The sequence below is a fragment of the Gobio gobio genome (assembly GCF_949357685.1).
Source record: "Gobio gobio genome assembly, chromosome: 15".
NCBI lineage: Eukaryota > Metazoa > Chordata > Actinopteri > Cypriniformes > Gobionidae > Gobio > Gobio gobio.
Genome location: NC_137108.1, coordinates 31,232,965 through 31,256,200, shown reverse-complemented (window position 1 = coordinate 31,256,200; position 23,236 = coordinate 31,232,965). Strand labels below are relative to the sequence as shown.

At 40.6% G+C, this 23,236-nt stretch overlaps 1 protein-coding gene across 1 annotated transcript; it reads left to right on the top strand.

The window, feature by feature from the left end:
• Window positions 1-8,320: 8,320 nt before the first annotated feature.
• On the top strand, window positions 8,321-21,957 carry LOC307139139 (semaphorin-7A). The gene is made up of 14 exons (XM_079838005.1): window positions 8,321-8,532; window positions 10,523-10,662; window positions 10,995-11,057; window positions 11,700-11,795; window positions 12,534-12,630; window positions 13,266-13,373; window positions 14,200-14,339; window positions 14,425-14,597; window positions 16,012-16,120; window positions 17,114-17,315; window positions 17,489-17,604; window positions 17,823-17,995; window positions 18,096-18,151; window positions 18,987-21,957. The coding sequence occupies exons 1-14, from the start codon at window positions 8,454-8,456 to the stop codon at window positions 19,331-19,333; spliced, it is 1,899 nt and encodes a 632-aa protein (XP_079694131.1). The 5' UTR covers window positions 8,321-8,453; the 3' UTR covers window positions 19,334-21,957.
• Window positions 21,958-23,236: the final 1,279 nt, after the last annotated feature.

The window sequence follows — 23,236 nt, the reverse complement described above, 5'->3', positions numbered from 1 at the left end:
TGGAACAGCAAAATAGCACCAGGGATTGTTTGCGCCGGAACACGCCTCCTTTTTTGCGCTGAACCGCCCAGGGAGCGCAAGTTCATTCACTAGTTTAGCGACGTGCTTCTGTGGAGGGAAAAGCGCGCTTTGCGCGGGTGCAAAATAGGAATAACACATGCGTCTGTGTACAAAGTCAATTGCGCTGGGTGCAAGATAGGGCCCTAAGTGTTATTTGATGTTTTTGAGTGAAGGGAAACATCTCAGGTTACTTGTGTAACCTATGTTCTCCGAGTAGGGAACGAGACGCTGCGTCACTTATGACACAATGGGATGCCCCCTGGGTGTGCCGATTCTCTGAAGCCCTTATAGAATCACGGCAATTAATTGGCTGATGGCGCGGGCGGCGCCCCGATGCTCTTACGTCGCCACATTATACTGGCGCACACGCCATCTGCTCCTCAGATTTCTCTGCCGAAAAGGTAGGCCTGTCACCAGTGCGAGGAGCTTGGCAGCGGACGCAGCGTCTCGTTCCATAGGTTACACAAGTAACCTGAGACGTTCTCTTTCATAGGTTCACTCGATGCTGCGTCAATGGGAAATATATACCACACACGCCAAGCTAAAGCGCAGCCATATCTGGCTCAAAGAATTCCAGATAACCTGCATGGCCGGATTAAGCAGATAGAACAGGCGAACCCGGAGCCATGTCGAGATCCAAACTATAGAATCTCACAAAAGTGTGCGGGGAGGAGCAAAATCCATACAGGTCCCACTAACAGAAAAAGAGGGTCCTGTCATACTGATAGGGAGCGGAAGCAGCCGATTGACACCTTCAACAGGCGAAGGGCCGATCGTGTTGATCAAGCACGTGAGAGTTTAATCCACCAGAGGAAGGGCCTCATGTGAAGCAGTCCCAGGGGAAGCACCGGGGAAGCTGTGGCCATGAGACCCAGGAGCCTGCGACATGTACCCACAGAAACATCATGGCCGAGCCTGAAGCGGGCCAAGCATGTTACAATACTGGAAATCCGGGCACGGGCCAAGCGGGCCTGCATCAGAACGGAATCCAGGTGGACTCCTAAGAAGGTGGTCTGCTGAGCTGGGTTGAGAACACTCTTGTCGGTGTTCACTCTCAAGCCAAAAGAATGAATGTGCTGAAGAGCGACATCTCTGTGGCGAGCCATCAACTCCCTGGAGTGGGCCAGGATGAGCCAATCGTCCAGGTTATTGAGTATACGGATGCCCTGGAGCCTCAACGGGGCCAGAGCGGCATCCATACACTTCGTGAACGTCCTCTGCGCCAGGGTGAAGCCGAAGGGAAGTACTTTGTATTGATAAGCCCTCCCCTCGAAGGCGAATCTGAGAAATGCCCTGTGTCGTCGGACGACCTGAATATGGAAGTATGCATCTTTCAGGTCTATCATAACGAACCAGTCCCCCGCACGTATCTGTGACAAAATAGTTTTGAGTGTTAGCATCTTGAACTTCACTCTGTAGAGGGCGAAGTTCAGACGGCGAAGGTCCAGAATGGGACGCAGTCCGCCGTCCTTCTTCGGAACCAGAAAATAACGGCTGAAGAAGCCACATTCCGCTTCCACTAACGGAACCTCCTCTATCGCCCCTTTGAGAAGGAGAGAAGTAAGTTCCTGTTGTAGAACAGAAGCCTCTGAGGCACTGTTTACTACAGTTGGAATGACCCCGTCGAAGCGAGGGGGGTTGCGACAGAACTGGAGTGGATAACCGGACTGAATCGTGCGGAGGACCCAGGATGATGCCCCTGGCAGATGCTTCCACTCGTGGGAGAAATGTGACAGAGGTGCAGTAGACATACCTGAGATAGGGTGTTGAGCTGATCCTTGAAGGGAGGCGTGGTCATCCACGAAGGAGAGCACATGGCGTCCTGGCGCGGAGTGGGAGATGTCACAGCCAGAGTGGAAAAAATAGGCCCGCTGGTTCCCGGAGAAGACCGAACGTGTCTCCGTCAGAACAAGCGGCGGATGGTGAGCCAATCAGACGTGCGGGGAGAAAGCAAAAAGCGTCTCTTTCCTTCAGCGCCGGAAGAGGGTAGGGCCAGATCTTTATTTCGAAATGCGCTGGGCGGTGAAAGTGACAGAGCTGGATAAGGAGAGCTGGCGAGAGGTGGGCAGAAACGTTTGCACGGTCTGACCCAGCCTCAGACGTGAGCCGGCGTTCTCCTTTTTCTGACCAGAGGGTCAGGAGCGACTCGAAGTGGCCGGAGCAGAGGCTTTGCTGGGCCGCTTCAGGTCGATGCGCCTATGAGGTCGTTGGCGAGGAAACGGGCGACCACGAGCTCCCCAGACCGTGGTAGGTGGGGGATGACCCTGGTCGCTCCTCCTACTGGGGAACTCCATTCTGTGAAAAGGGCATTCCCTGGACTGAGAGGGGGAGGGGTTAGGAGAGTCCCTCGCCCTCCTGGGCATAAACTGCTTAAAAGCGGCAGACTGGGACTTAGTGGCTCGAAACTTTTCGACCACCGTGTTGACCGCCTCCCCAAACAAACCAGACTGTGAGACTGGGGCGTCCAGTAGGAAAACCTTTTCCGTGTCACGCTCCGCCGCCACTGTGCCCGCCATGGAGCGTCCTATGGCACGAGCTGTGTGCTTAGTGGCTCTTAAAGCCAAATCCGTGGTTTCCGGTGTCAAACCGTCGCCCTAGTCAATCTTCTTTAACACATCTGCCTGATAGACTTGGAGGATGGCCATGGTATGAAGGGCCATGCCAGCCTGAAAAATGGCAACTTCCTCCGCGCTGGCCTGGAATTAGGGCCGCTTAGAAACCTTGCGGGGTTCGTCCGGCCACTCGATGGCGAGTTTCTCAGTAGCGCACGAAAGCACGTCGACGAGCTCAGCATAGGCCGCAGAAGGCCGCATTTCCTGGCCGCTAGGCGGGAGAGCGTCATCGTTAAAAGCAGGCCCGAAATCCTCAGAGTCGGACGCTGCGGTGAACACGACATCATCCAGTCCGAAGGAAACCGCCTCGCATGCCTCCGGGCTGGGACATAGGTAATCGTGAGAAAACTCGACGGGCGGGGCCCCGCGCACATGCTCGGGGGAGAGAGGGAGAGAAAGGGCGAGGCCCGGTCTATATCCGAACCCTAGGTCGTGGATCCAAGAGAGGCCTGCGCGGCTTCGGGAGCGCGAGGGGGGAAAACGGATGACTCCCTTTCAAAAACCGCAAGCCTCGAGCAGAGGGTTTTGAGAAGGCGGTTATCACAAAATTTACATTTTGAAGACCCCTGAACCGCCTCGTGCGCGTGTGAAAACCCCAAGTATTTAACACACTTACAGTGAGGGTCGTCATTCGCGATGAAGCGTTGAAGGCAACAACGAAAATTCATGACACTTCACCGCAAGGAGAACAATGTTCCACTTTCCGCAGTCGCTGAAGTGCTGGTGATAAAAGTTGAATGAAATCCGAGATATTTGGGCCAGAAAAAGAATGTGAAAATGTCTGCTTCGGGAAGGCAGAGAAATCTGAGGAGCAGATGGCGCGCGCGCCATTATAATGTGGCGACGTAAGAGCATCGGGGCGGCGCCCGCGCCATCAGCCAATGAATTGGCGTGATTCTATAAGGGCTTCAGACAATCGGCACACCCAGAGGGCGTCCCATTGCGTCATAAGTGGTGCAGCGTCGAGTGAATCTATGAAAGATTACATCTGTTAATGTTTAATGTTCAGTTATGTTTGACAGAATTTCTGTTATGTTTTATGTTTTGACTGTTACCATTGTGCAGAAGAGTATAGCTTAAAGCTACACTGTGTAACTTTTTTAGTCAATTCTTAGCTAAAAACACTTAGTTCTTTCAAAAATATATGTGCTCATTAATGTATATTTACTTCTTTCAAGTAATAAAGTATTCTCGTAAGTGTATAATATGCCATTGAAAATACATAAGGTAATGGGATCTAACGGTGGTCGCCATGTTGCCCCTCCATCTTGAAAGTACATTAGCCAAAGAGGGACATACCCGTAAATTCAAGCTTCGCCTTTCGCGTTTTAACCGGTTTTAATATGGCACTGTACAAAATTCTCTGCCTCGCGCATGTGCGCGTCAACTTGTTCAGACTTGTCTGGTGCATGTGCAGAGAGTTTTCATCTCAGCAGCGTCCAGTAACAGAGTTATATGGAGTTTTCCTGCCTTGTTTATTCCTCAAAAGTCTGTTTTTCCTTGTGTGGTATTTCTGTGCGTTAATAATAACTCCGTAAGTAATAATAGTTATTTTCATTGTAGATGTGTTTCAGAGTGTGTCATCGCGTAATTCAGTTGATGTCACCTCAGAAGTATTTTTGTGTCAACATACAATAGCGTAATGCTCACCTATTTGAATAATCATTCAGTTATTTTGTTATCAACAATGTTTATTCGTTTTTAGAAAATATTTGCTTGTAATGTATGTTTATGGAAATATGTATCAGGTCTGATCGGCATATTAACAATTGTTATACAGAGCGCACTGCAGTGCTAACGTTAAAGCGCCGCACACACTTTTGTAACCGGACACCGCTTGTTAGCAGCGGCAGCTCCGCTCCTTTTAATGCAGCTGCCTTTAGCGCCTATATATGGTACAATAAGCTCTGGTTTACGGTTACATTATACAAATGTAACTTATAAGTATAGATATACAGTTCAGTGTATGTATATTTACCATCCTTATTTGTTCTCTCACAGAAACCACATTTATGTACATATCCACGCAAACCTGTTTATGCCTTGCAATTGGATGACTGAATAAACATTACTATCATCAAAGTTCACTCTGGATTAGCTGCAGTTCTTTCTAGCCGAATAATTAGGCCAGTTGAGTTCTAACCATCCCACTGCGCACAGAATATCCCACAGGCACCGTGTCGAATGTGGACGAGGTCGAACTAGAAGCATAGGACTGGAAGCCATGTTAATCTTGGACTAAATCGGCCACCGTAGGAGTTGAAACGAAATCTGAATTGAGAAGAACAGAAACTAAAATTCACTGGATGGTCATATACCTTTTCACCACTAGATGGGGGAAAATATCACACAGTGTAGCTTTAAGGTTAGGTTGTGATGTGATTAACTGCAAGCATTATTATTATGAAGCATGTTGCTTTGTTCAATGAGCAATAACTTTGCTAATGCCAGTGCAGTAACAAGTTTGTTTTCTACTTGTGCTGTGTTAGCAGCAAACAGTCTATTAATTGTATAACATAACTCATAGTCAAATATAAACAGGTAATTTCCATTTACTCCAATTTATACCTTTTTTTTAAGTTAACTTAAATTAAAAATGCATATTCCACTAATAATATTAAATTCATCATGTGCTATAGACTAAACAATTTAGGAAATTTTACTTAATTTATTCAGGTAGATTCCACTAAAAAAAATACTTCAATATTATGTGTAATATTGTTACCATCATTTTTTAAAGTAGATGGTGTGAAATATTTATTACAGTGAAGTTATGTCTAATGAAATTATGTTATTAAATTACAAAATTTATGTAATTGTATTTAGTTGTATTACTGAGGTAAAATATGTAATTCAATCAGTTACTGATCATATTAAAAGGAAATGGTCACAATTCACCAGGGTGAGTGCCCCTGATCACCACCGGAGGGCACCCCGGACTGTCATTCAATCAAAGACTACATTACCCATAATCCTTTGCCCGAATTCATCATCACTCATTGTTTGCACCTCTGTCTCATTACCTCATTACCTCTGCCTATATATACCATGTTCACTCTTCATTCACTGTGAAGTCTTGTTTGTTGTAAACTGCAATCCTGAGCGTTTTCCCTGGTTTCATGTCTCTGGTTTTGGATTTCTTGCCTGTTCCGTGGATTATCCGTTTGCCTGTCTCTCCTGTCTTGTTTGCCTGATTGGACTGAATACCTGTTATGCCCTGTTGCCTGTTTGTTGACTATGAGTGTGGATTACCCTTTAATAAAGCTGCGTTTGGATCCTCAACCTTTGAGTCTCGGAGCAGTACGTGACAGAAATTGCTTTGCATTGATAAAGTAATCCAGATAAAGTATTCCAAACCACATTAATAATGGGTAACTTATAACAGCAAGCAATTACATTTCCAAAGTAACCTTCCTAACACTGAATGTATGTGAGATTCAACACATTCTTTCTGTTGTGTGACTTTGGAATTTCTTTGAATTGTCATGAATTTAATTACACTTCCTGTCATTCCCATTCAAATTCAACTTCCTGTGGGGCGGAGTCAATTCAATTCAAATTCCAATTCATGAATTGAATGGAGACTAATTCTGAAATTCAGAATTTTGCAAAAGCCTGCTTTCCACAAGATTTAGGAGTCTGTTTATGGGAATGTTTTACCATTCTTCTAGAAGCGCATTTGTGAGGTCAGGCACTGATGTTGGACGAGAAGGCCTGTCTCGCAGTCTCCGCTCTAATTCATCCCAAAGGTGTTCTATTGGGTTGAGGTCAGGACTCTGTGCAGGCCAGTCAAGTTCCTCCACAACAAACTCACCTTGCTTTGTGCAGGCATGTTGGAACAGGAAGGGGCCCCAGACTGTTCCCACAAAGTTGGGAGCATGAAATTGTCCAAAATGTCTGAGTATGCTGAAGCATTAAAAATGCCTTTCCCTGGAACTATGGGGCCAAGCCCAACACTATAATCCCCCTTCCACTAATCTTTACACTTGGCACAATGCAGTCAGGCAAGTATCGTTCTCCTGGCAACCGCCAAACCCAGACTCGTCCATCGGATTGCCAGACAGAGAAGTGTGATTCTTCACTCCAGAGAACACATCTCCACAGTGAGGGCGTGCTTTACACCACTGCATCCCACGCTTTGCATTGCACTTGGTGATGTAAGGCTTGGATGCAGCTGCTCGGCCATGGAAACCCATTCCATGAAGCTCTCTACACACTGTTCTTGAGCTAATCTGAAGGCCACATGAAGTTTGGAGGTCTGTAGCTATTGACTCTGCAGAAAGTTGCAGACTTCTGCGCGCCTCATCATGCATGCGCTGACCCTGCTCTGTGATTATACGTGGCCTACCACTTCATGGCTGAGTTGCTGTTGTTCCCAATTGCTTCCACTTTGTTATAATACCACTAACAGTTGACCGTGGAATATTTAGTAGTGAGGAAATTTCGCGAATGGACCTATACCACACTTGAATTCACTGAGCTCCTGAGAGTGACCCATTCTTTCACAAATGTTTGTAGAAGCAGCCTGCATGCCTAGGTGCTTGATTTTATGCACCTGTGTCCATGGAAATGATTGGAACACCTGAATTCAATGATTTGGAGGGATGTCCCAATACATTTGGCAATAGTGTAAATATATTGCAAATATCATGATGTTCAATAATTTAATGTACAACATAATTGGAGAAATTAGTCTGATTCAAAGGGGAATTAGAAGGCCAAATCCTGACAGGAGAAGAGGAGTAGCTGGGGGTGGAGGAGGGTAATTAGCTCCTGAGCAATTTGATAGCTGTTGATAATACTGAATGCTGTGATTGCTTCGTATTCCTATGGTAGACGTGGATCAGCTGAGAGCCGGAACTAATGCTAAGCTTGATTATTATATTATATGTCACCGGTCCTACTTGACTCGCTCCGAGCGGGATTCGAACCAGAGTTTCGGGCACGGAAGGCGGGCACACTAACAAGGACATTAAAGACTGCAGTCTCTAGCGTCAGCCACTAGTGCACCTCTTAATGGCCAGGGGAGTGAGGTTTACATGCACACCTCTTACTGGCCCATGTCCGTTACAGATCTACTACATAATATGTATACAGACAACATTGTCTGTCAGAATAATCGATTGTGATTTTCTGGAAGGTGTGCGTCCAAATGTAATGCACAGGTAGTTCCAGTCGGTTAAAACCCTGTTCATTATTAATGCGCTGCTTTCAATGAAGCACTGGCACACACACACTGCACAGACACAGCACGCACATGTCTCTCTCTCTCTCTCTAGATATATATCTTTACTTCTCTATAAATTGCCATTAACTCCTTGTTTTTATTTTTATAGTGATTTAATATTGCATGCAAAAGGTTAAAATACTGGGTATTTAACATCTCCCCCAAAATGGGGGGGAAATAGGCCTATAAATATTTCTAAATGTTATAATGTTTGTTACACCCCTATAATATGTAGAGTGTCTATGAGATCTACAAACTGAAGTGTATTACAGTGGAATATATTTAATTAAAATGCATTACAATGCATGAAACTAATAAATAAAGTGTTTAGTTCACTCTAGTTGTCAATCCGCGTGAGCGCATGTCTGCTCGCCCTTTTCTCTCTCTTTCAGAAGGTGTGACGTGAAGGCAATTACCGCTCAGATTCTCACAGAGGTCCGAGGGACAAGGCAGCGCGCTTACCACGCACACTTCTGCAAAACAACATCAGCCCTTATTTAAGATAAGACTTATATTAACGAGTCGTCAATCTAATTAAAGCCTCACTCCGAAACATGAATCTGCTCGTACTGGCGACTCTGTTCTCTGTGGTTTTGGCCGAAAACTTACCTCGGCTGAAATTTACCGTGATGGGTAAGGCTTGATTTTCTTCAATGTTTCATTCTGCTACGGATTCTGTGGAGAGGTCTGGAAATTTCTCGTTCTCAGCTTCTGATGTCATGTTTATCCTTTCTGAAGCAGAAATTGCTAATCTTAATTTTCCCCTCGGGAAAAAAATACTGCGTAATAAGTCTGGAAGAATTCCATTAAGAAGGAAACAAGTCAAAATTGCTATGTTAGTAAACTGAAGCAAGCCGAGATGTATTTGAAAACAAAAAACAATATGCACGTCATGACTTTACATCATGACGTATATTGATATTAATCATGGTTAAGAGTACGCAAGCCTAGACTACAACGAAAAAATAAATGTAAATGCATCGCGTTAGGCTAATTACTAACTGACTTATAAAAATGAAGCGTCGTATAGAGTCAATGCCAACATGTATGTATTAAGTATAACTGAAGGTTCATACAAGGATGCTGGAAGGATTTCTGACTGTGTAGTCATAGTAACATCTCCTTAAGAGATGTGGTGTATGGATTGGCATGAGTAAACAAGCTCCTGAATCTTCCCGGAGGTTACTGAATAAGTCATTTTCTGAAACGACCATTCGCTTTATAGCTTAAAGTAATGTAAATGCATTGAATGACATCGCTATTTCGAAGCAAATTTCCTGTAGGATACGCAGCAAGTGGGTATGTTTTAAGAAAAGCATAGGACGCAATCTACAGAGCTGCAATGCAGGTGCGCGAGCTAACGGGAATGATGGCACTGCAGCAACTGATGCATTTCCAAGACACAGGGTAGGCTACAACATGCGATCCTGGGAAAACACACACTCGTAGATGCAAAATAGCCCATGGAAAATTCCACGAAACCCATCTTTATTATTTATTCCAAGCACGTTCACAGACTTCTATGTCGATATGGGCCATGTATTTGTTTAAAAACATCAACTTGTCTCACGGTCACCCCCTCGGTGTTACGGGATACTACAACCTCTTTCAAATAGCAACACATATGAGAAACCGTGAGAGCTCAAGATGAGACTCCAATGAGCTTGTTGGTTTTGAACGCCCACTTCAGCACCATGGACAACGACTCGTCCTCAATTCAGCGCACGTCTTCTTGAATCACGAAGGATGCGATCGGGAGACTAATTCTCTGATAAACCAAAGTATTGTGTTATGGAAAAAGAGACCTTTATATGCAAATAGAAACCGGCTCAGACTGGTCTGCCCTGGTTTTTCGACCACCTCAGCCCTCCCTTCGAATAGCCAGTTATTGATTGAGATGAAATCTCTACCAGCGCACACCGAGACAAACACCTGTTGCAACGTGTTAGTTTTATGAAATAAGCGCGAAGCTCCGCTTTATACAACGCTGTATCAAAACAATTTCAATTTCACGGTTACCCCTGACAACCACATTTGACAGTATTCTCCATTTAGGTCCAATGAAAAACGCCCACAAACGCGGCTAAGGCATTTGAGCTAATCATTTAGATCCGTAGTTCTCTAAAACCAGATCTGACTGTGGAAATCAAGTGATGGCAATTCAATCATATTTAACATAACATTTAACAAAAGGACAGGTCCAACAATATGCAAAATGATTTATATAGAACACTCTGAAGAGGAAAATTGACACTTTTGTTAATGTATACAACAGCGTGTGATCAACACTGGACCAAATATTAGCCATTACTATAAAACAAGTGATGGATTTGGACCAAAACAAAGCTAAATGAATGCACAGCCTTTGATCTCAACAACAAAAGATAGATGAAGCATTTGGGCTCATATAAGAAGCCTTTTTATTTTGCTATCCTAACTATACACATTTTTTATGGCTAGTTGCATTTTATTATTTGCATTGTTTTCCCCTGTGGCCCATTTTTGAATTGCAACCCACCGACTGAGAACCACTGATTTACTAGACGTAAATTATTAATTTTTACAATGTGTAGGCTACAACATATAAAGACTGTCAAAAACATTGTATTTCATTTATCTTTAGAATCCCCTCGGTTTCGCTTCATGAAACCGGAGAACTACACAACGGTTTACCACCAACAGGAAACTGATGTCCTGTACGTGGGGGGCCAAGGGGTCATCTATAAGCTCAGCTTCAGTGATAAAGGAGTGCATGACACGCAGGTAGGGGGGATGACACCATAACCTGGAGCTAAAGTAGATCTATCACTGCTCTAAATCCTGACCTAGATAGCTGGTACTCGGCAAGTAACAAAACGGTGCTATTATTTATGAAGTAGAACAATGCCTTATAATGGAGGTAATACTTGTGGTTGCATAAAAGCAAGGAGGGATAGTTATAGCTTATCATTTTACTACAGCCATTACATTTTATGTCCTGTTTTCTCATTGTAATTATAGAACAATTATAGCTCTAAAATGATGAGAACAGTTTATCCCTACATTATTATGTATGCAAGGCTGCATGATTAGTAATGTTGTTGATCTGCTCACAGATCCCTGTGGTAATGGATGAGAATGCAAAAGAGATGTGTGTCTCCAAATCATCAGCATGGAAGGTAAGAGAGACAATCCCACAATATTCAGTCAGTTCAGACCTAAGGCTGCTTGCCATTTCAAGCAAAGAAAAGGATTATCTTGACTCGTTTAAGCCGTGCGATTCAAATCACTCGCAAATCTAACTGTGCACAAGAAGTGACTAGAACAATGTGTCCAGTTACCCATTTCTCATAAATCCTCTGTGTGAATTACACACATCAGGTTTAGCTGGATTATAATAGATAGTGAGTTCTGAAATTGACTGTAATCGGAACATTTATCGCAGACGCTCCTGAGCGGGAGCCTGGCTGGATTCACTGCCCTGGTTCAACATCTACAGAAATAGGCATCCATGATGAGCAGGTCATCACTCAGAGTTGACTGAATGAGGCTATTTTTTTAAGGGTAATGGCACAGACAGAAAGCCAACACATGAGAGATGGGCTCCTTTAAAATCTAAATAAAGATGGTTGTTGGGTTGTTTATGCTGAAGTTGCAAAATCCAATTAATATAGAAAAAGGAAAAAGAAAGAGCCTCTCCAAGCCCAAAATTAGATGGCATATACTGTGTTTAGCAATTATATTCTTTCTATAAATTATAATATATGATGTCTGTATGTTTTGCATTGACATCGTGTTTTTTTTTCTCCATCATTCTATAGCAAGAGTGTGATAATTTCATCACATTAATTGAGAAAGTCGGTGATTCGTTCGTGGTGTGTGGGACAAGAGCGGGTTCTCCTAAATGTTGGCTCCTGGTAAGATGCTTTACCTGCCATTATATATGCGACTCTCACAATCCAGAAGCAGTTTAAACTCCATCTGTAAGCAAACCACAAATGCGTTTACGATTAGGACTAGGGGTGGGAATCACAGGGTAACTCACAACTCACGATACCAATATCACGATACAGCAATTCTACGATAATCAATATTTTGCTAGACAACAATGATACATCACAATATCGGTCTAACTATGAAGACAAAAGGCCTGTGAAAAGGTTCACAACTGCTAAATGCAGACATTTCAGGTTCCTTTAATAAAACAAATTATGTTGGGAAGACACTTGTGAAATATTACTCAATCTATTTCATACGCTTTAGCATTTTCTGTGGGTTACATTAAAAAAAGTGAAGGAAATAACACCAGTTTTCCCTCTGAGCTCAGCTGTTTTGCCAGAATCCAGGCTATTTATTTAACTGCTTCTGTATTATTGTGAACACTTTTGTGTCGCTCTGCCGTGGGTGTGATTTATAACCGAATTATTTAACAGTTTCCACCACTGTCTGTTTAGATTTAAAAAGGCTACTGAAAGTAGTACAATAAAATGAGAGTTTGACATCCTGAAATGTGGGACACATACTTAGTGGATTAATAATATTATGAAAAAAGTTTTCAGTACCTTTCCTGCTAAAAAGTGGTATGATTTCTCAGTGCTACAGTGTTAATAAACGCCTGAGAATTACTGAATAATCACGTCATCTCTCTCATCCAGGTAAATGACACTGAACTGACGGACATGCCAGGGGAAACATCAGCGTCTAACATCTTGGCACCTTTCCCTTCTCAGCGCTCCATCAGTCTGTCAGCAGGTAGTGAGAGAGGAGAGGAATGGGATAATACGAAGAAGATGGGAGAGAATGTTTTTTGCTGTTTCGTTTTATTTAGTTCTTTCATTTTAATAGGTATTTGTTTCCGAAGTAGAGCAGACTGTAATGTAACTTTTAATGAATTTTATCCTGACCTGACATAAATCCCTCAGAGAACAGAGATCCATTTGGTAAAAGCGATGCATGACATGCTCAAAGCTTTAAATCTTGTCAGATCTCTTTAGAAGTTTCAGAGGCTATGTAAAAGAACAAATTCCAAAAAGATCAACAGTCCCTGTAGTATATGACAAAAGAGATCTTGCCCTTTTCTTTAGAGTTTTAAATGTCATATACAAAGTTGAGTATTTCATATGCCATGTGAGTTTAGCAGAGCTGAAAGGTCAACACTGATGCTGAAAGAAGTTGCATGTCTCAACAATGTCTCCATCTGTCAGTCAGAAGGAAGTAGTTTGCAGTGCGTTCGCAGCCCTTTTTACTTTGAGGATCAAAGTATTGCAAACATTGCTAAATTTGAATCAAAGTTTAAGGGAATCTTTGATTTGACAGGAACATAGTCACAGAGGTTTGGCTGATGGATATACTTATCTCTCTCTCTGTCTCTCTCTCTCCTTATTTAGATGGGAATCTGTACTCTGCTCTGTCAGCGGTTGCAGGGCAGACCGGCACTATCCGTCGCACATATGGCTCCAAAAAGCAGCTGAAGACAGAGAATAAATGGCTACAGAGTGAGTTGAAAGCTGTTATCTGTACTGCATTAGCAGTTTAGAGCATTAGAGATTTTCTTGAAGGACTGAGCTAATGGAGCCTGCAATGTCAGCTTAAAAAGAGTTTGTTTAAATAATTTGACCAGAAATAAAATAATAATACAAATACATTTTAAAAATAATAATAAAATATATAGATTTTTACAATGTTTTCGAAACAAGCCCCTTATGTTCACCAAAATACAGTAATATTGTGGAATATTATTCCAATTTAAAATAACAGTTCTGTTTTAATATATAATTTATTCCTGACTGTGATGGTAAAGCAGAATTTTCATCACATTAGTGTCACATGATCCTTCAGAAATCGGTCTAATATGCTGATTTGGTGCTCAAGTAACATTTATTGTTATTATCAATGTTAAAAACGATTCTAATGCTTACTATTTTTGTAGAAACCGTGATACTTTCCCCCAGGATTCTTTAATGAATATAAAATTCAAAAGAACAAGTTTTGTTTGAAATATATATACTTTTTGTGATAATCTAAAAGTCTTTACCATCACTGATCAATTTAATGAATAAAAGTATTACAGTCTTAAAATCTTACTGAGCCCAAACGTTTTGAATGGTAGTATATGGAATATATATTATAAATCATTTATTTTGGGCCTTTCAAATATTGATAGCAACGGCTTACTTAAATCTCTACATATTAAGCTGGGTTAGGAGAGAGCATTTTAAACATCAACAAAATTATTTAACTTTTAACTTATTTATTTTAACTAAGATATAAGGTTCAAAGACTTTATGAAAATAATAAATCTGCTCTCACCCTCTCTCCCAGATCCCCAGTTTGCAGGAGCCGCTGTGATACCACACAAAGAGAAACTCAAAGATGAGATCTATTTCTTCTTCAGTGAGGTCAACAGTACAGCCAATCTTGATGAAGAGCCTTACAGGGCACGGATAGGACGAGTCTGCATGGTAACAAGATCTTAATCCATTCCTGCTTCAGATACACTGTTGTGAGGACTCAAGGTTTGTGATAGCCTTTGCATCTGTGGCTCAGGTTGATGAGGGAGGGCTTCAGAATATGCTGCCCAGCTCCTGGACCACATTCCTGAAGGCACGTGTGATGTGTGGGAAAGCTGGAACTCCTGTTCAGTACAACAACTTCAAACAGGCCTTTCTGACCTCTCATCTCCGCACGGGGTTGATATATGGCCTCTTCTCCAATTCCTGGTAAGCAAATATGAAGTCTAAAAGTGAGTAGGAAGACATTTGACACCAGGCCGTTGGATAATGCCTCTGGCATGGCATCAAAAAATATATCTCTATAGATTTTATTACTCAAAACACTGATAAAAAGTGTCAGTTGTGCTTACTTCAAACCTTCTTTTATAAAGGTATATAAAAAAATATATATATAAGAACTATTGGTACCATATTGATCAATATTACATTCCTTTTTTCAATTTATCAATTGGATATTTAACTGTGCATGCTCATTTCACCTATTTTCACATTAACATTTACTTAAAGATAATCATTAAAAACTTTATCATTTAAAACTTTCATTATAATGTTGGATCCCAAAAAATTTTTTTGTGACAAAAGTATATAGTATTAGCCTAGAAATCTAGACGCACCCTAGCGGCAGAAAATGTATTTTGCCGCGAGTGTAGTCTAGCATCTCTCGGTAGACCTGAGAGCTGGAAAAACCAAACTCTGGTCAGGCCAATCACAGCGTGTGTAGAGTCGGTAGGCGGGCTTAACATAATGACGGCACGTCACGGCAGAGTTGCGGAGGTTCTGCGTGCTACTCGTAAACACAGAAACTGACGAACAGCGGTCTTTTGAATCGGCTTTGGCCGCGACTCTGGAAGACTTGGAGTTAAGCTTTTCTTTGAGAAAAGAACAAAGAACGGCACTGAAGTCATTCTTAAGAAAAGAAGATATGTTCGAAGTTTTGCCTACCGGATACGGCGAAAGTCTATCAACTAACGTTAGCTCGGCTTCGGCTTCTTCTTTGCTCTGGTTGGTTGTGACGCTCATGGCGCTATCCAATTGCATGCAGAGGGAATTTGTAAGACAACCGTTTATCCTGCCCCTCGGATTGAGCCCTGTCAATGGTGAGTTTCCAGACCCAATATCTTGATGTGGGTCTGGCTTGTCAGGCTAATATAGTATAGTACAGAAAATGGAAGAAAAAATAAGAGATTTATGTTGGCTTTTTCATCAGTTATTGGCCAAAACTGTCACTCTTTGCTAAGCATGGTGTGTGAAAGTGCATGATGAAGACGATTAATGTAGAAAGGCTTTAATAACAGAAGACTAACATAACCAAACTCAGCGTAAACGAGAACCGACAATAGAAGACTGAAACGCAGGCAGAAATACTGTGAGAAAACAAAGAGAACAAGAAAACAATGACTAATACAATTAGTAACCATGGTGACAAATGAACAAACTAACTCAGGCTGGGTGACAGTGAAAACAGAAAACAACACAATGTCCAAACACAATGAACTGTTACAAAAACATTAAAATAATTATCGGCCATAATTTTATGTTGCATCGCTACTGTACTTATTAACTTGTTACTTTTATCTGTACATGATTCAAATCTGTTTTCCATGTTTATGTCTTTCTATAGGAACACCACTGTAGTGTGTGCGTACTCCATTGAAGACATTGACAAAGCCTTTTCTACATCCAAACTGAAGGGCTACAACTCACCTTTGGCGACCCCTCGTCCTGGAACGGTACAGTGCACCGAAACATCAACCAGTCAAAGGCATAATTATGTGCCAGCAGACAGTCATGTTATAATACATATTATTACATTTATTAAAGGCACAATATGTAAGATTTTGGATTAAAATATCCAAAAAACACTAGAACAATGTTATATATTTTGTTGACCAGTGTTATCCATTTCAACCAGGACACGGACCGTGCGTCGCACGACATCACGACATGACATCATACACGTGTTACCCTCAATTTCCAGTTTTATTTAGCAGAAACCATGGAAACACCAAAGATGCTTTAGTATATTATGTGTTTTACTAGACAGGTGAGCAACTGTTTGGATACACTCATCGACAGAAAACTGAACTCAACACAATTAGTCTTATTGTTTAAATCTCGTTTTCTTGATTTACTGCGAATACCATGTTTTAACATGCCTAATATTGATCTAGCTTACTGCAGTGTGCAACCAATGTCTCATAGTAGCCGCCGAGCAAACGCACAGAGAAGCATTATAACATAACTCAACACACTCGAATGTATCTAATATGATAAAACAGCACTGCGTTACCCCACATACGCATGACCAGAAGAAGCGGAAGTGCTCGTCTGCGACACAAAAGCTTCCCTGCTTCGCTTGTGGTTGCGCTTGTCTCTCATTAGCAATCGCTCCAGCGGCCTCGTTCCGCTCCAACGGCTTTCAGCCCCACCCTGCTTCATACTACAGTAATGTTAATAAATCCTCAATACATTAGCTTATCCATGAATTTGACTTCTGCCCGGGTCCCTTCGGATTCTTTTCCACCTGCTGTAGAGGTGAAGACAACAACTCCTATGATTCCGCGAAATCAAGCTGTCATCAAGCTACCCCTTTGTTTTGAATGAGCAAAAATGACATATTGTGCCTTTAAATGAATTTTGAATGCATCTATCAAATATTATCCTACAATTTCAGAAAAAAGGCACAACCTGATTCTCCATGTGTGTGGTTTGCCTTTATCCAGTGTGCTTTCAAGAACAACACTCAGGCTCATAACCAGAAGATCCTGACTGTGATCAAGGATCACCCTGAGATTGAGGACATGATCACCCCGGTTGACGAAACTCCTCTGGAACTGCCAGTCCATGACCACTTCACACATATTGTGGCAGACACAGTCTTGGCTGTCAATGATGAACACTACAGCGTCATCTATCTGGGCACAGGTACTGTGAATCGCAGAGAAATATGCTAAGGAGCATGGAAGTACTGCTTGGGGGGTACTCTCTAATCTCTAATAGTGAAAAGATATTCAATATTGCACCAATATAATTTCTTCTCATTCTGTTATTGTTTTTCTATCTTTTCTAATGCAATTTTTCCTGTGTCTCCTGTACAGAAAAGGGTAAAGTCCTGAAGGTGCTCCATGCCATAGAAGGAGCCTTTATCATAGCGCAGTACTCTTTATTCCACGATGATAGTCCCGTAATTAACATGGCCATTGACTCTAAAAAGGTACAGACCCACATTTTAATGATGTGAACTCACAGCCAATTTTAGCCTGCAGCGGTAGGACATATTGTTCCGCTGAACTATAATTATATATAGCTTTGAATCACTATTTGCACATTACAGTGAGAGAGTAATTCAAAGGCTGTTCACACAGATATTTAAAATAGAGTTTGATGGGAGCCAGATGGCACCTTTCACCTCTGAATTCTGCTTTTTGCCAGGGTCATCTCTATATTGGCACAGAGCTTGAAGTGCAGCGCCTCCCCCTGGCTGACTGTAGTCGCTACGGAGTCAGCTGCAGGGAATGCATCCTTTCGCGAGATCCATATTGTGCGTGGGAAGCGTCCAAGAGGAAGTGTACTGCAATCCCAGCAGGCTACAACATTAGCACTGGGTAGACATGCACTCACAAATATCCCGACACAATGATGCATTACTGTTTTTCCTGACAAAGTATCCTGAGTTTTTTTTTCTTCTCCCTATTTTGAAATCAGGACCCTTGTTCAGACCCTTGACCACTCCAGTGCTTCGGTTTGCGGCAATGCTACAGGTAGATTGTCTTTTAGACTTTTAAAGCTTTTCTTGTCATATCTCTGAACCCTTTATAGCACTTGAGAATTTGAAAGATTTCCAAACAGTTTCAGCTTCTTCTACCTAAATTCCCAATGAAACCCATTTTTGCATTCCTTCTAAATATAGTTTTTATATTCATATCACTTGCCATATCATTTTTTCTTTCCGGAAGTCACTGACCTAACAGAATTTAATGCCATTGAAAATGACCTCTTTTAAAAAATGATATAGACAAATAAACACTTGATAAATAAAAATAAATACATAAAAATGTTCTAGCCCTGTAATAGTAAAGCAAGTGATTTGTTCAGAAGAGAGAGACATTAATAGTAGTATCATGTCTGCAATATATACTATGTATTTATACATTTATGATATAAAATAAATTAATATTTTTACATTGTTACAAAAATATTTTTCAAATAAATGCTGTTCTTTTGAACTTTCTATTCATCAAAAAAATCCTGAAAAATATTTCTTACCCTTTCCACATAAATATTAATCAGTTTTTGAACATCAAATCAGCATATTAGACTGATTTATGAGTCATTCATGTGACACTGAAGACTGGAGTAATAATGCTGAAAATTCAGCTTTTTACAATTTTGAATTGTAAAAATATTTCATTATATAACTGTTTTACTGTATTTTTGATGAAATAAATGCAGCCTTGGCGAGCATAAGAGACATAAAAACGTTAAATATCGTACTGACCCCAAACCTTTAAACAGTAGTGTATATATAAAATAAATGTATTTGTATTAAAAAGGGTTTCAAATACACTAAAATGTTCCTGTAATTGTGGGATACAGCTCATAAGGCACGCAGTACCATTCCCAAACAAGTTGTAGTGGATAAAGATGGACCGGTCCTGCTACCATGCCCCGTGCGATCCTATCATGCCACTTACCGCTGGGAGAAAGACAACTGCATCAAGCAATATCCTTGCACCATCTCTGGCTCCTCCTGTGTGCTGGCACCCACCCCTGACCTGCCTCTGAAGGAGGGCGTGTTCCGCTGCCTGGCGGAGGAGAACGGTCTGCAACAGGAGGTGGTGTCCTACAAGCTGGTGTTCAACGGTGGGCCCCTCTCCACCTCGCTAGCCTCCACCCTGGGGTCGGCTCTGCTGCTGGCTGCTGCGGCACACTGGCTCCTGTAGATCCAATGAATCCTGACGGGTCAAATGAAAACAAGTTTTATGCTAAGGTCAGCAGAGCATGAGTACCTTGACCGGTCCAACTAAACTGCAGGGGAGCAGCTGGTCTCTATATAAACTGTGTTTCTTGTTTCTTATTCTGAGCAATTATTTTCTTTGAAGGGCCGAGAAAATGCCTGAAATTGTCTCTCATTTTGCAAAAATGCTTTATCATACCAAACACCAGTGTTATGTAAGTGAACTGTTTCATGCCATCAGCCTGAAAGCAAGCATTTAGACTTATATACTGTATATTCAAATATCTAATACATGAGATTTGTACATTGCTTGCAAAATGTTAGTGCCGTCATCCAGATGTTTCAGAAGACTGCTTTGCTAACTACACTTAGACATGGTAACTTGGTTAGTTTTCTCGTTAACACTTTATAAGGTTCAATGACATTAGTTAATGCATTGGGTATCATGTACTAACATGCAGTATTTAGTTCAAGTTAATGTTAATACACTGTTGTTTAACATTTATTATACTATTGTTCATTGTAAATTCATGTTTGTCCATAATCCATGAACTAATGTTCATTTATACAGCTTGTAATGCTACAAATATATTAGTGTATGTAAGAAATGAACATTTAATTAAATTAATGTGCACTGATCATTGTTAATCCACGTTAACTAATGATTTGAACCTTATTTTAAAGTGTTACTTTTTCGTTGGTATGTAGAATTACTGAGTTACACAAGCGAGTACATGCTGAAACATGAACACACTGTTATAAATTCTTTTATTTTTCCATTGTGTGCCATTAGGACAGTTCTGAAGCCTTAAAACAAGGATGAGTCCCTTTAAGCTGTAAGGGTCAAATCCTAAGCACAACCTGCAAACTGAGCAGAACCTGCAGAATCTGCTGGCTTTGTCTTTCCATTGAGTCGCTGCGACCTGACGCAGAATGTTATTCCAGGAGTACATACAGCTGATTTGTTTGTGCCTGTTTAAGAAGTTTGAAATCACGTATCAGTCACTATTAGAAATGTGAACTCCAAAAAAACGATACAAAACCAATACAGATTCAACTGCTTTTGCTCAGTGGGTGGACAGGAAGAATAACCAGAATCCATAATAGCCAGATTATCTCGGTACGTCACTGTGTTTAACAAACAGAAATGATCTTTCTCGTGCATCCTTGATGCCTGTACTTTTCATGCTCATGACATTTTTGCATTCAAATAAGCTTTGGTACATGTAATATGAGGTTGCATTTTGTAGTTGCGGTGTAAAGAGGCTTAATTATAATGTTGTTTTAATTGTAATGCTCTGCATATGCTGATCTTCACCATTGCTGCCTATGGGAATAGAAAGCATTCCTGATGGATCTAAACAGTCATTCTGCACTAAGGTGTTCTGAGTGTAAATCTGTCACCATTTTACTTCATATAATTTGATTTGATCATCACTTCAGCGGTAAAACTTTATGATAGTTGTCTTACATTACAGAAAGGGAGAAATAACATGCTCATACAAGAACTTTCTAACTAGCACATAATCGTCTCTAATTGTCATCTGCGCCCCTAACACACACACACACACACACACACACACATGCACCCCACCACTATTTCTGTTTTTCTCTTTCTCTCAGAGCAACTGACCCCAAATGCCAAATTTGTCTTTAACCTTGTTCTTTCCACGCTGTATTTTGGGAGCAGGAGTGAAACAATGATGTTATGAACGAATTGATTACTAATTTACCAGAAGTGCATTGTGTTTTCAGAAGATTGACTCTTTTTTTTATGTCTTGTGCCATTCTGTTTTTTGCTCTACTGGTGACACAATCTGCCAATCTAATCAAACATTTGTTTTGTACTTCCATATGGATCTCTGGGTTGATGTTTGGGCATCGTGAGATATTTAAAGTGTCATATAAGCCATGTAAATAGTCCAGGGACTGACTGCAGTGTTGCTTTACACATTTTGCATTAGGTACTTATGCTAACCTTCTGTTTGCATGTTGAATGCCACAGCACTGTTGCCCTCTCCGTGTACTCGTACCTCTGTCTCTTGGCCTAATGTGCTACACTGCACTAAATGCAGGAACGTTGTAGTGCCAAACCAATGTTGTGTAATTTTCATCAGAGAGCTTTTCTAACTTTTCCACTGTGCTTCGAAGCCAAACGTTTACCTTTCTGACATATAGCAGAATCTAGATACACACCGACACGCGCACACACACTCTAAATCGGCAGTGTAAATGACACAGGGTCTTTCAATTTAGATCACACAAAGTCACAACTGTAAACAACTGTTACATGTTTAATTTTTTATTCGTTTTTTACTCTGTAACTGGTGTTGCGAGGCCACTGTGTTTTTATCGTCTGTCATTTGCTATGCATCGTGTTTTTGTTGTTTTTTTGCCCGAGACTTGTGGCAGGGAGTGTTTTCTCATGTAGGGACGCTCAGCACGGTTTACTGCTCAAAGCATCTTGCAGTTGTGTAAGCTTGCACTTAATAATTCGTATTTATAACTGGTTACCAAAAGTCAGCAATTTTTTTTCTAAAGGGGTTGAAGACATTGTAAAATACAGAAACATATAATTATACATTAAATGTTTCCCTGAAAATGTGCATTAAAATAAATAACAAAAGCATCTACTGTATTTATGTTTTGTATTGTTCATCAATGTTTTCTTTGTTAAAAAATATATGTATTTACTTGCTATGGATATGTATAAACTTGCTATTGTGCTATATGTTGCTTTTCACCAAACCATTCCTTCAAAATTGTGACATGTAGGCTAATGTAAATATTGGTTTAATCACCAAAACATACAATCATCTTTTTTTCATTTAAATGGTAAACATAAGATGTTTCTGATTGTGAAAAGCAAAACTATATAATGTAAGGTAATGTATTTCTTTATGAAACACACATTAGGTGCAGTAAAACAAAATATGTGGTTTTGAGCATCATACTAATTCAATAGAAAATTATGCATTATTTAAAAAAAAAAATATATATATATATATATATATATATATATATATATATATATATATATATATATATATATATATATATATATATATATATATATATATATATATATATATATATATATATATATATATATATATATATATATAATATTACTAGAGCAGGGGCCTATACAATGAAGCCGGTTTAGCTGGCTCACCAGAAATGTTTAAGCTTAGTTTGTGCCAATCCTGGGTTTTAGGTTCCATTAAAGAGGTTTGGCTTTTAGCTGTGTTCATCCCCATAGTAACTTATGCTCCATAGCTAACCTGCTCCATGGCAGGTTATGTTCTGGATAAGACATCTCAAACTGAAATTGGACCAATCAGCTGTGAGCAAAGTGACACACCTCTGATGCAATTAAGTCATTCCCCCTGTTTCTACTCCAAATTAAAGGTCACTACATAGCAAATGTTTTTTTAAGACTAAAGCATCTGGCTTTTAACATTAATTTAACATTTATTAATTTATAATAATAATAATTTTGAATGATTTAGATATGTATGCAATTATTATACCCTTAATCAACATGTATCATTTTAGTTAATCAATCATTAATATAGGCACTTAATGAATATACTTAAAAGCCTGAGTTGACCGAGAAAGCTGATGATCAGCATCATGGGACCAACAAAGCCTGAATAGATTGGTTTGATTTTGTCAACTCGAAACTAATCTTGTAACCCTGAGTTTGTTAAACTACCATCATGGTACAGGACCCAGATTAACTAAAGACCACAAATGCACCACTGATTTGTGAAACAACATATTAAAACAATTACAAAGCTGTACATTTTGCTAAAACGTAATGTATAAGCGTACCAATGAGGGAGTTTCCTTGGCTAGAAGACACAACATGTGTCAACATGTTAAT

Coding starts and splice junctions, on each gene's coding strand:
- LOC307139139 (XM_079838005.1), top strand. CDS start 8,454: ATGAATCTGCTCGTACTGGCGACTCTGTTCTCTGTGGTTTTGGCCGAA. Junction 8,533..10,522: donor GCTGAAATTTACCGTGATGG/GTAAGGCTTGAT, acceptor ATTTATCTTTAG/AATCCCCTCGGTTTCGCTTC. Junction 12,631..13,265: donor CTCCATCAGTCTGTCAGCAG/GTAGTGAGAGAG, acceptor CTCCTTATTTAG/ATGGGAATCTGTACTCTGCT.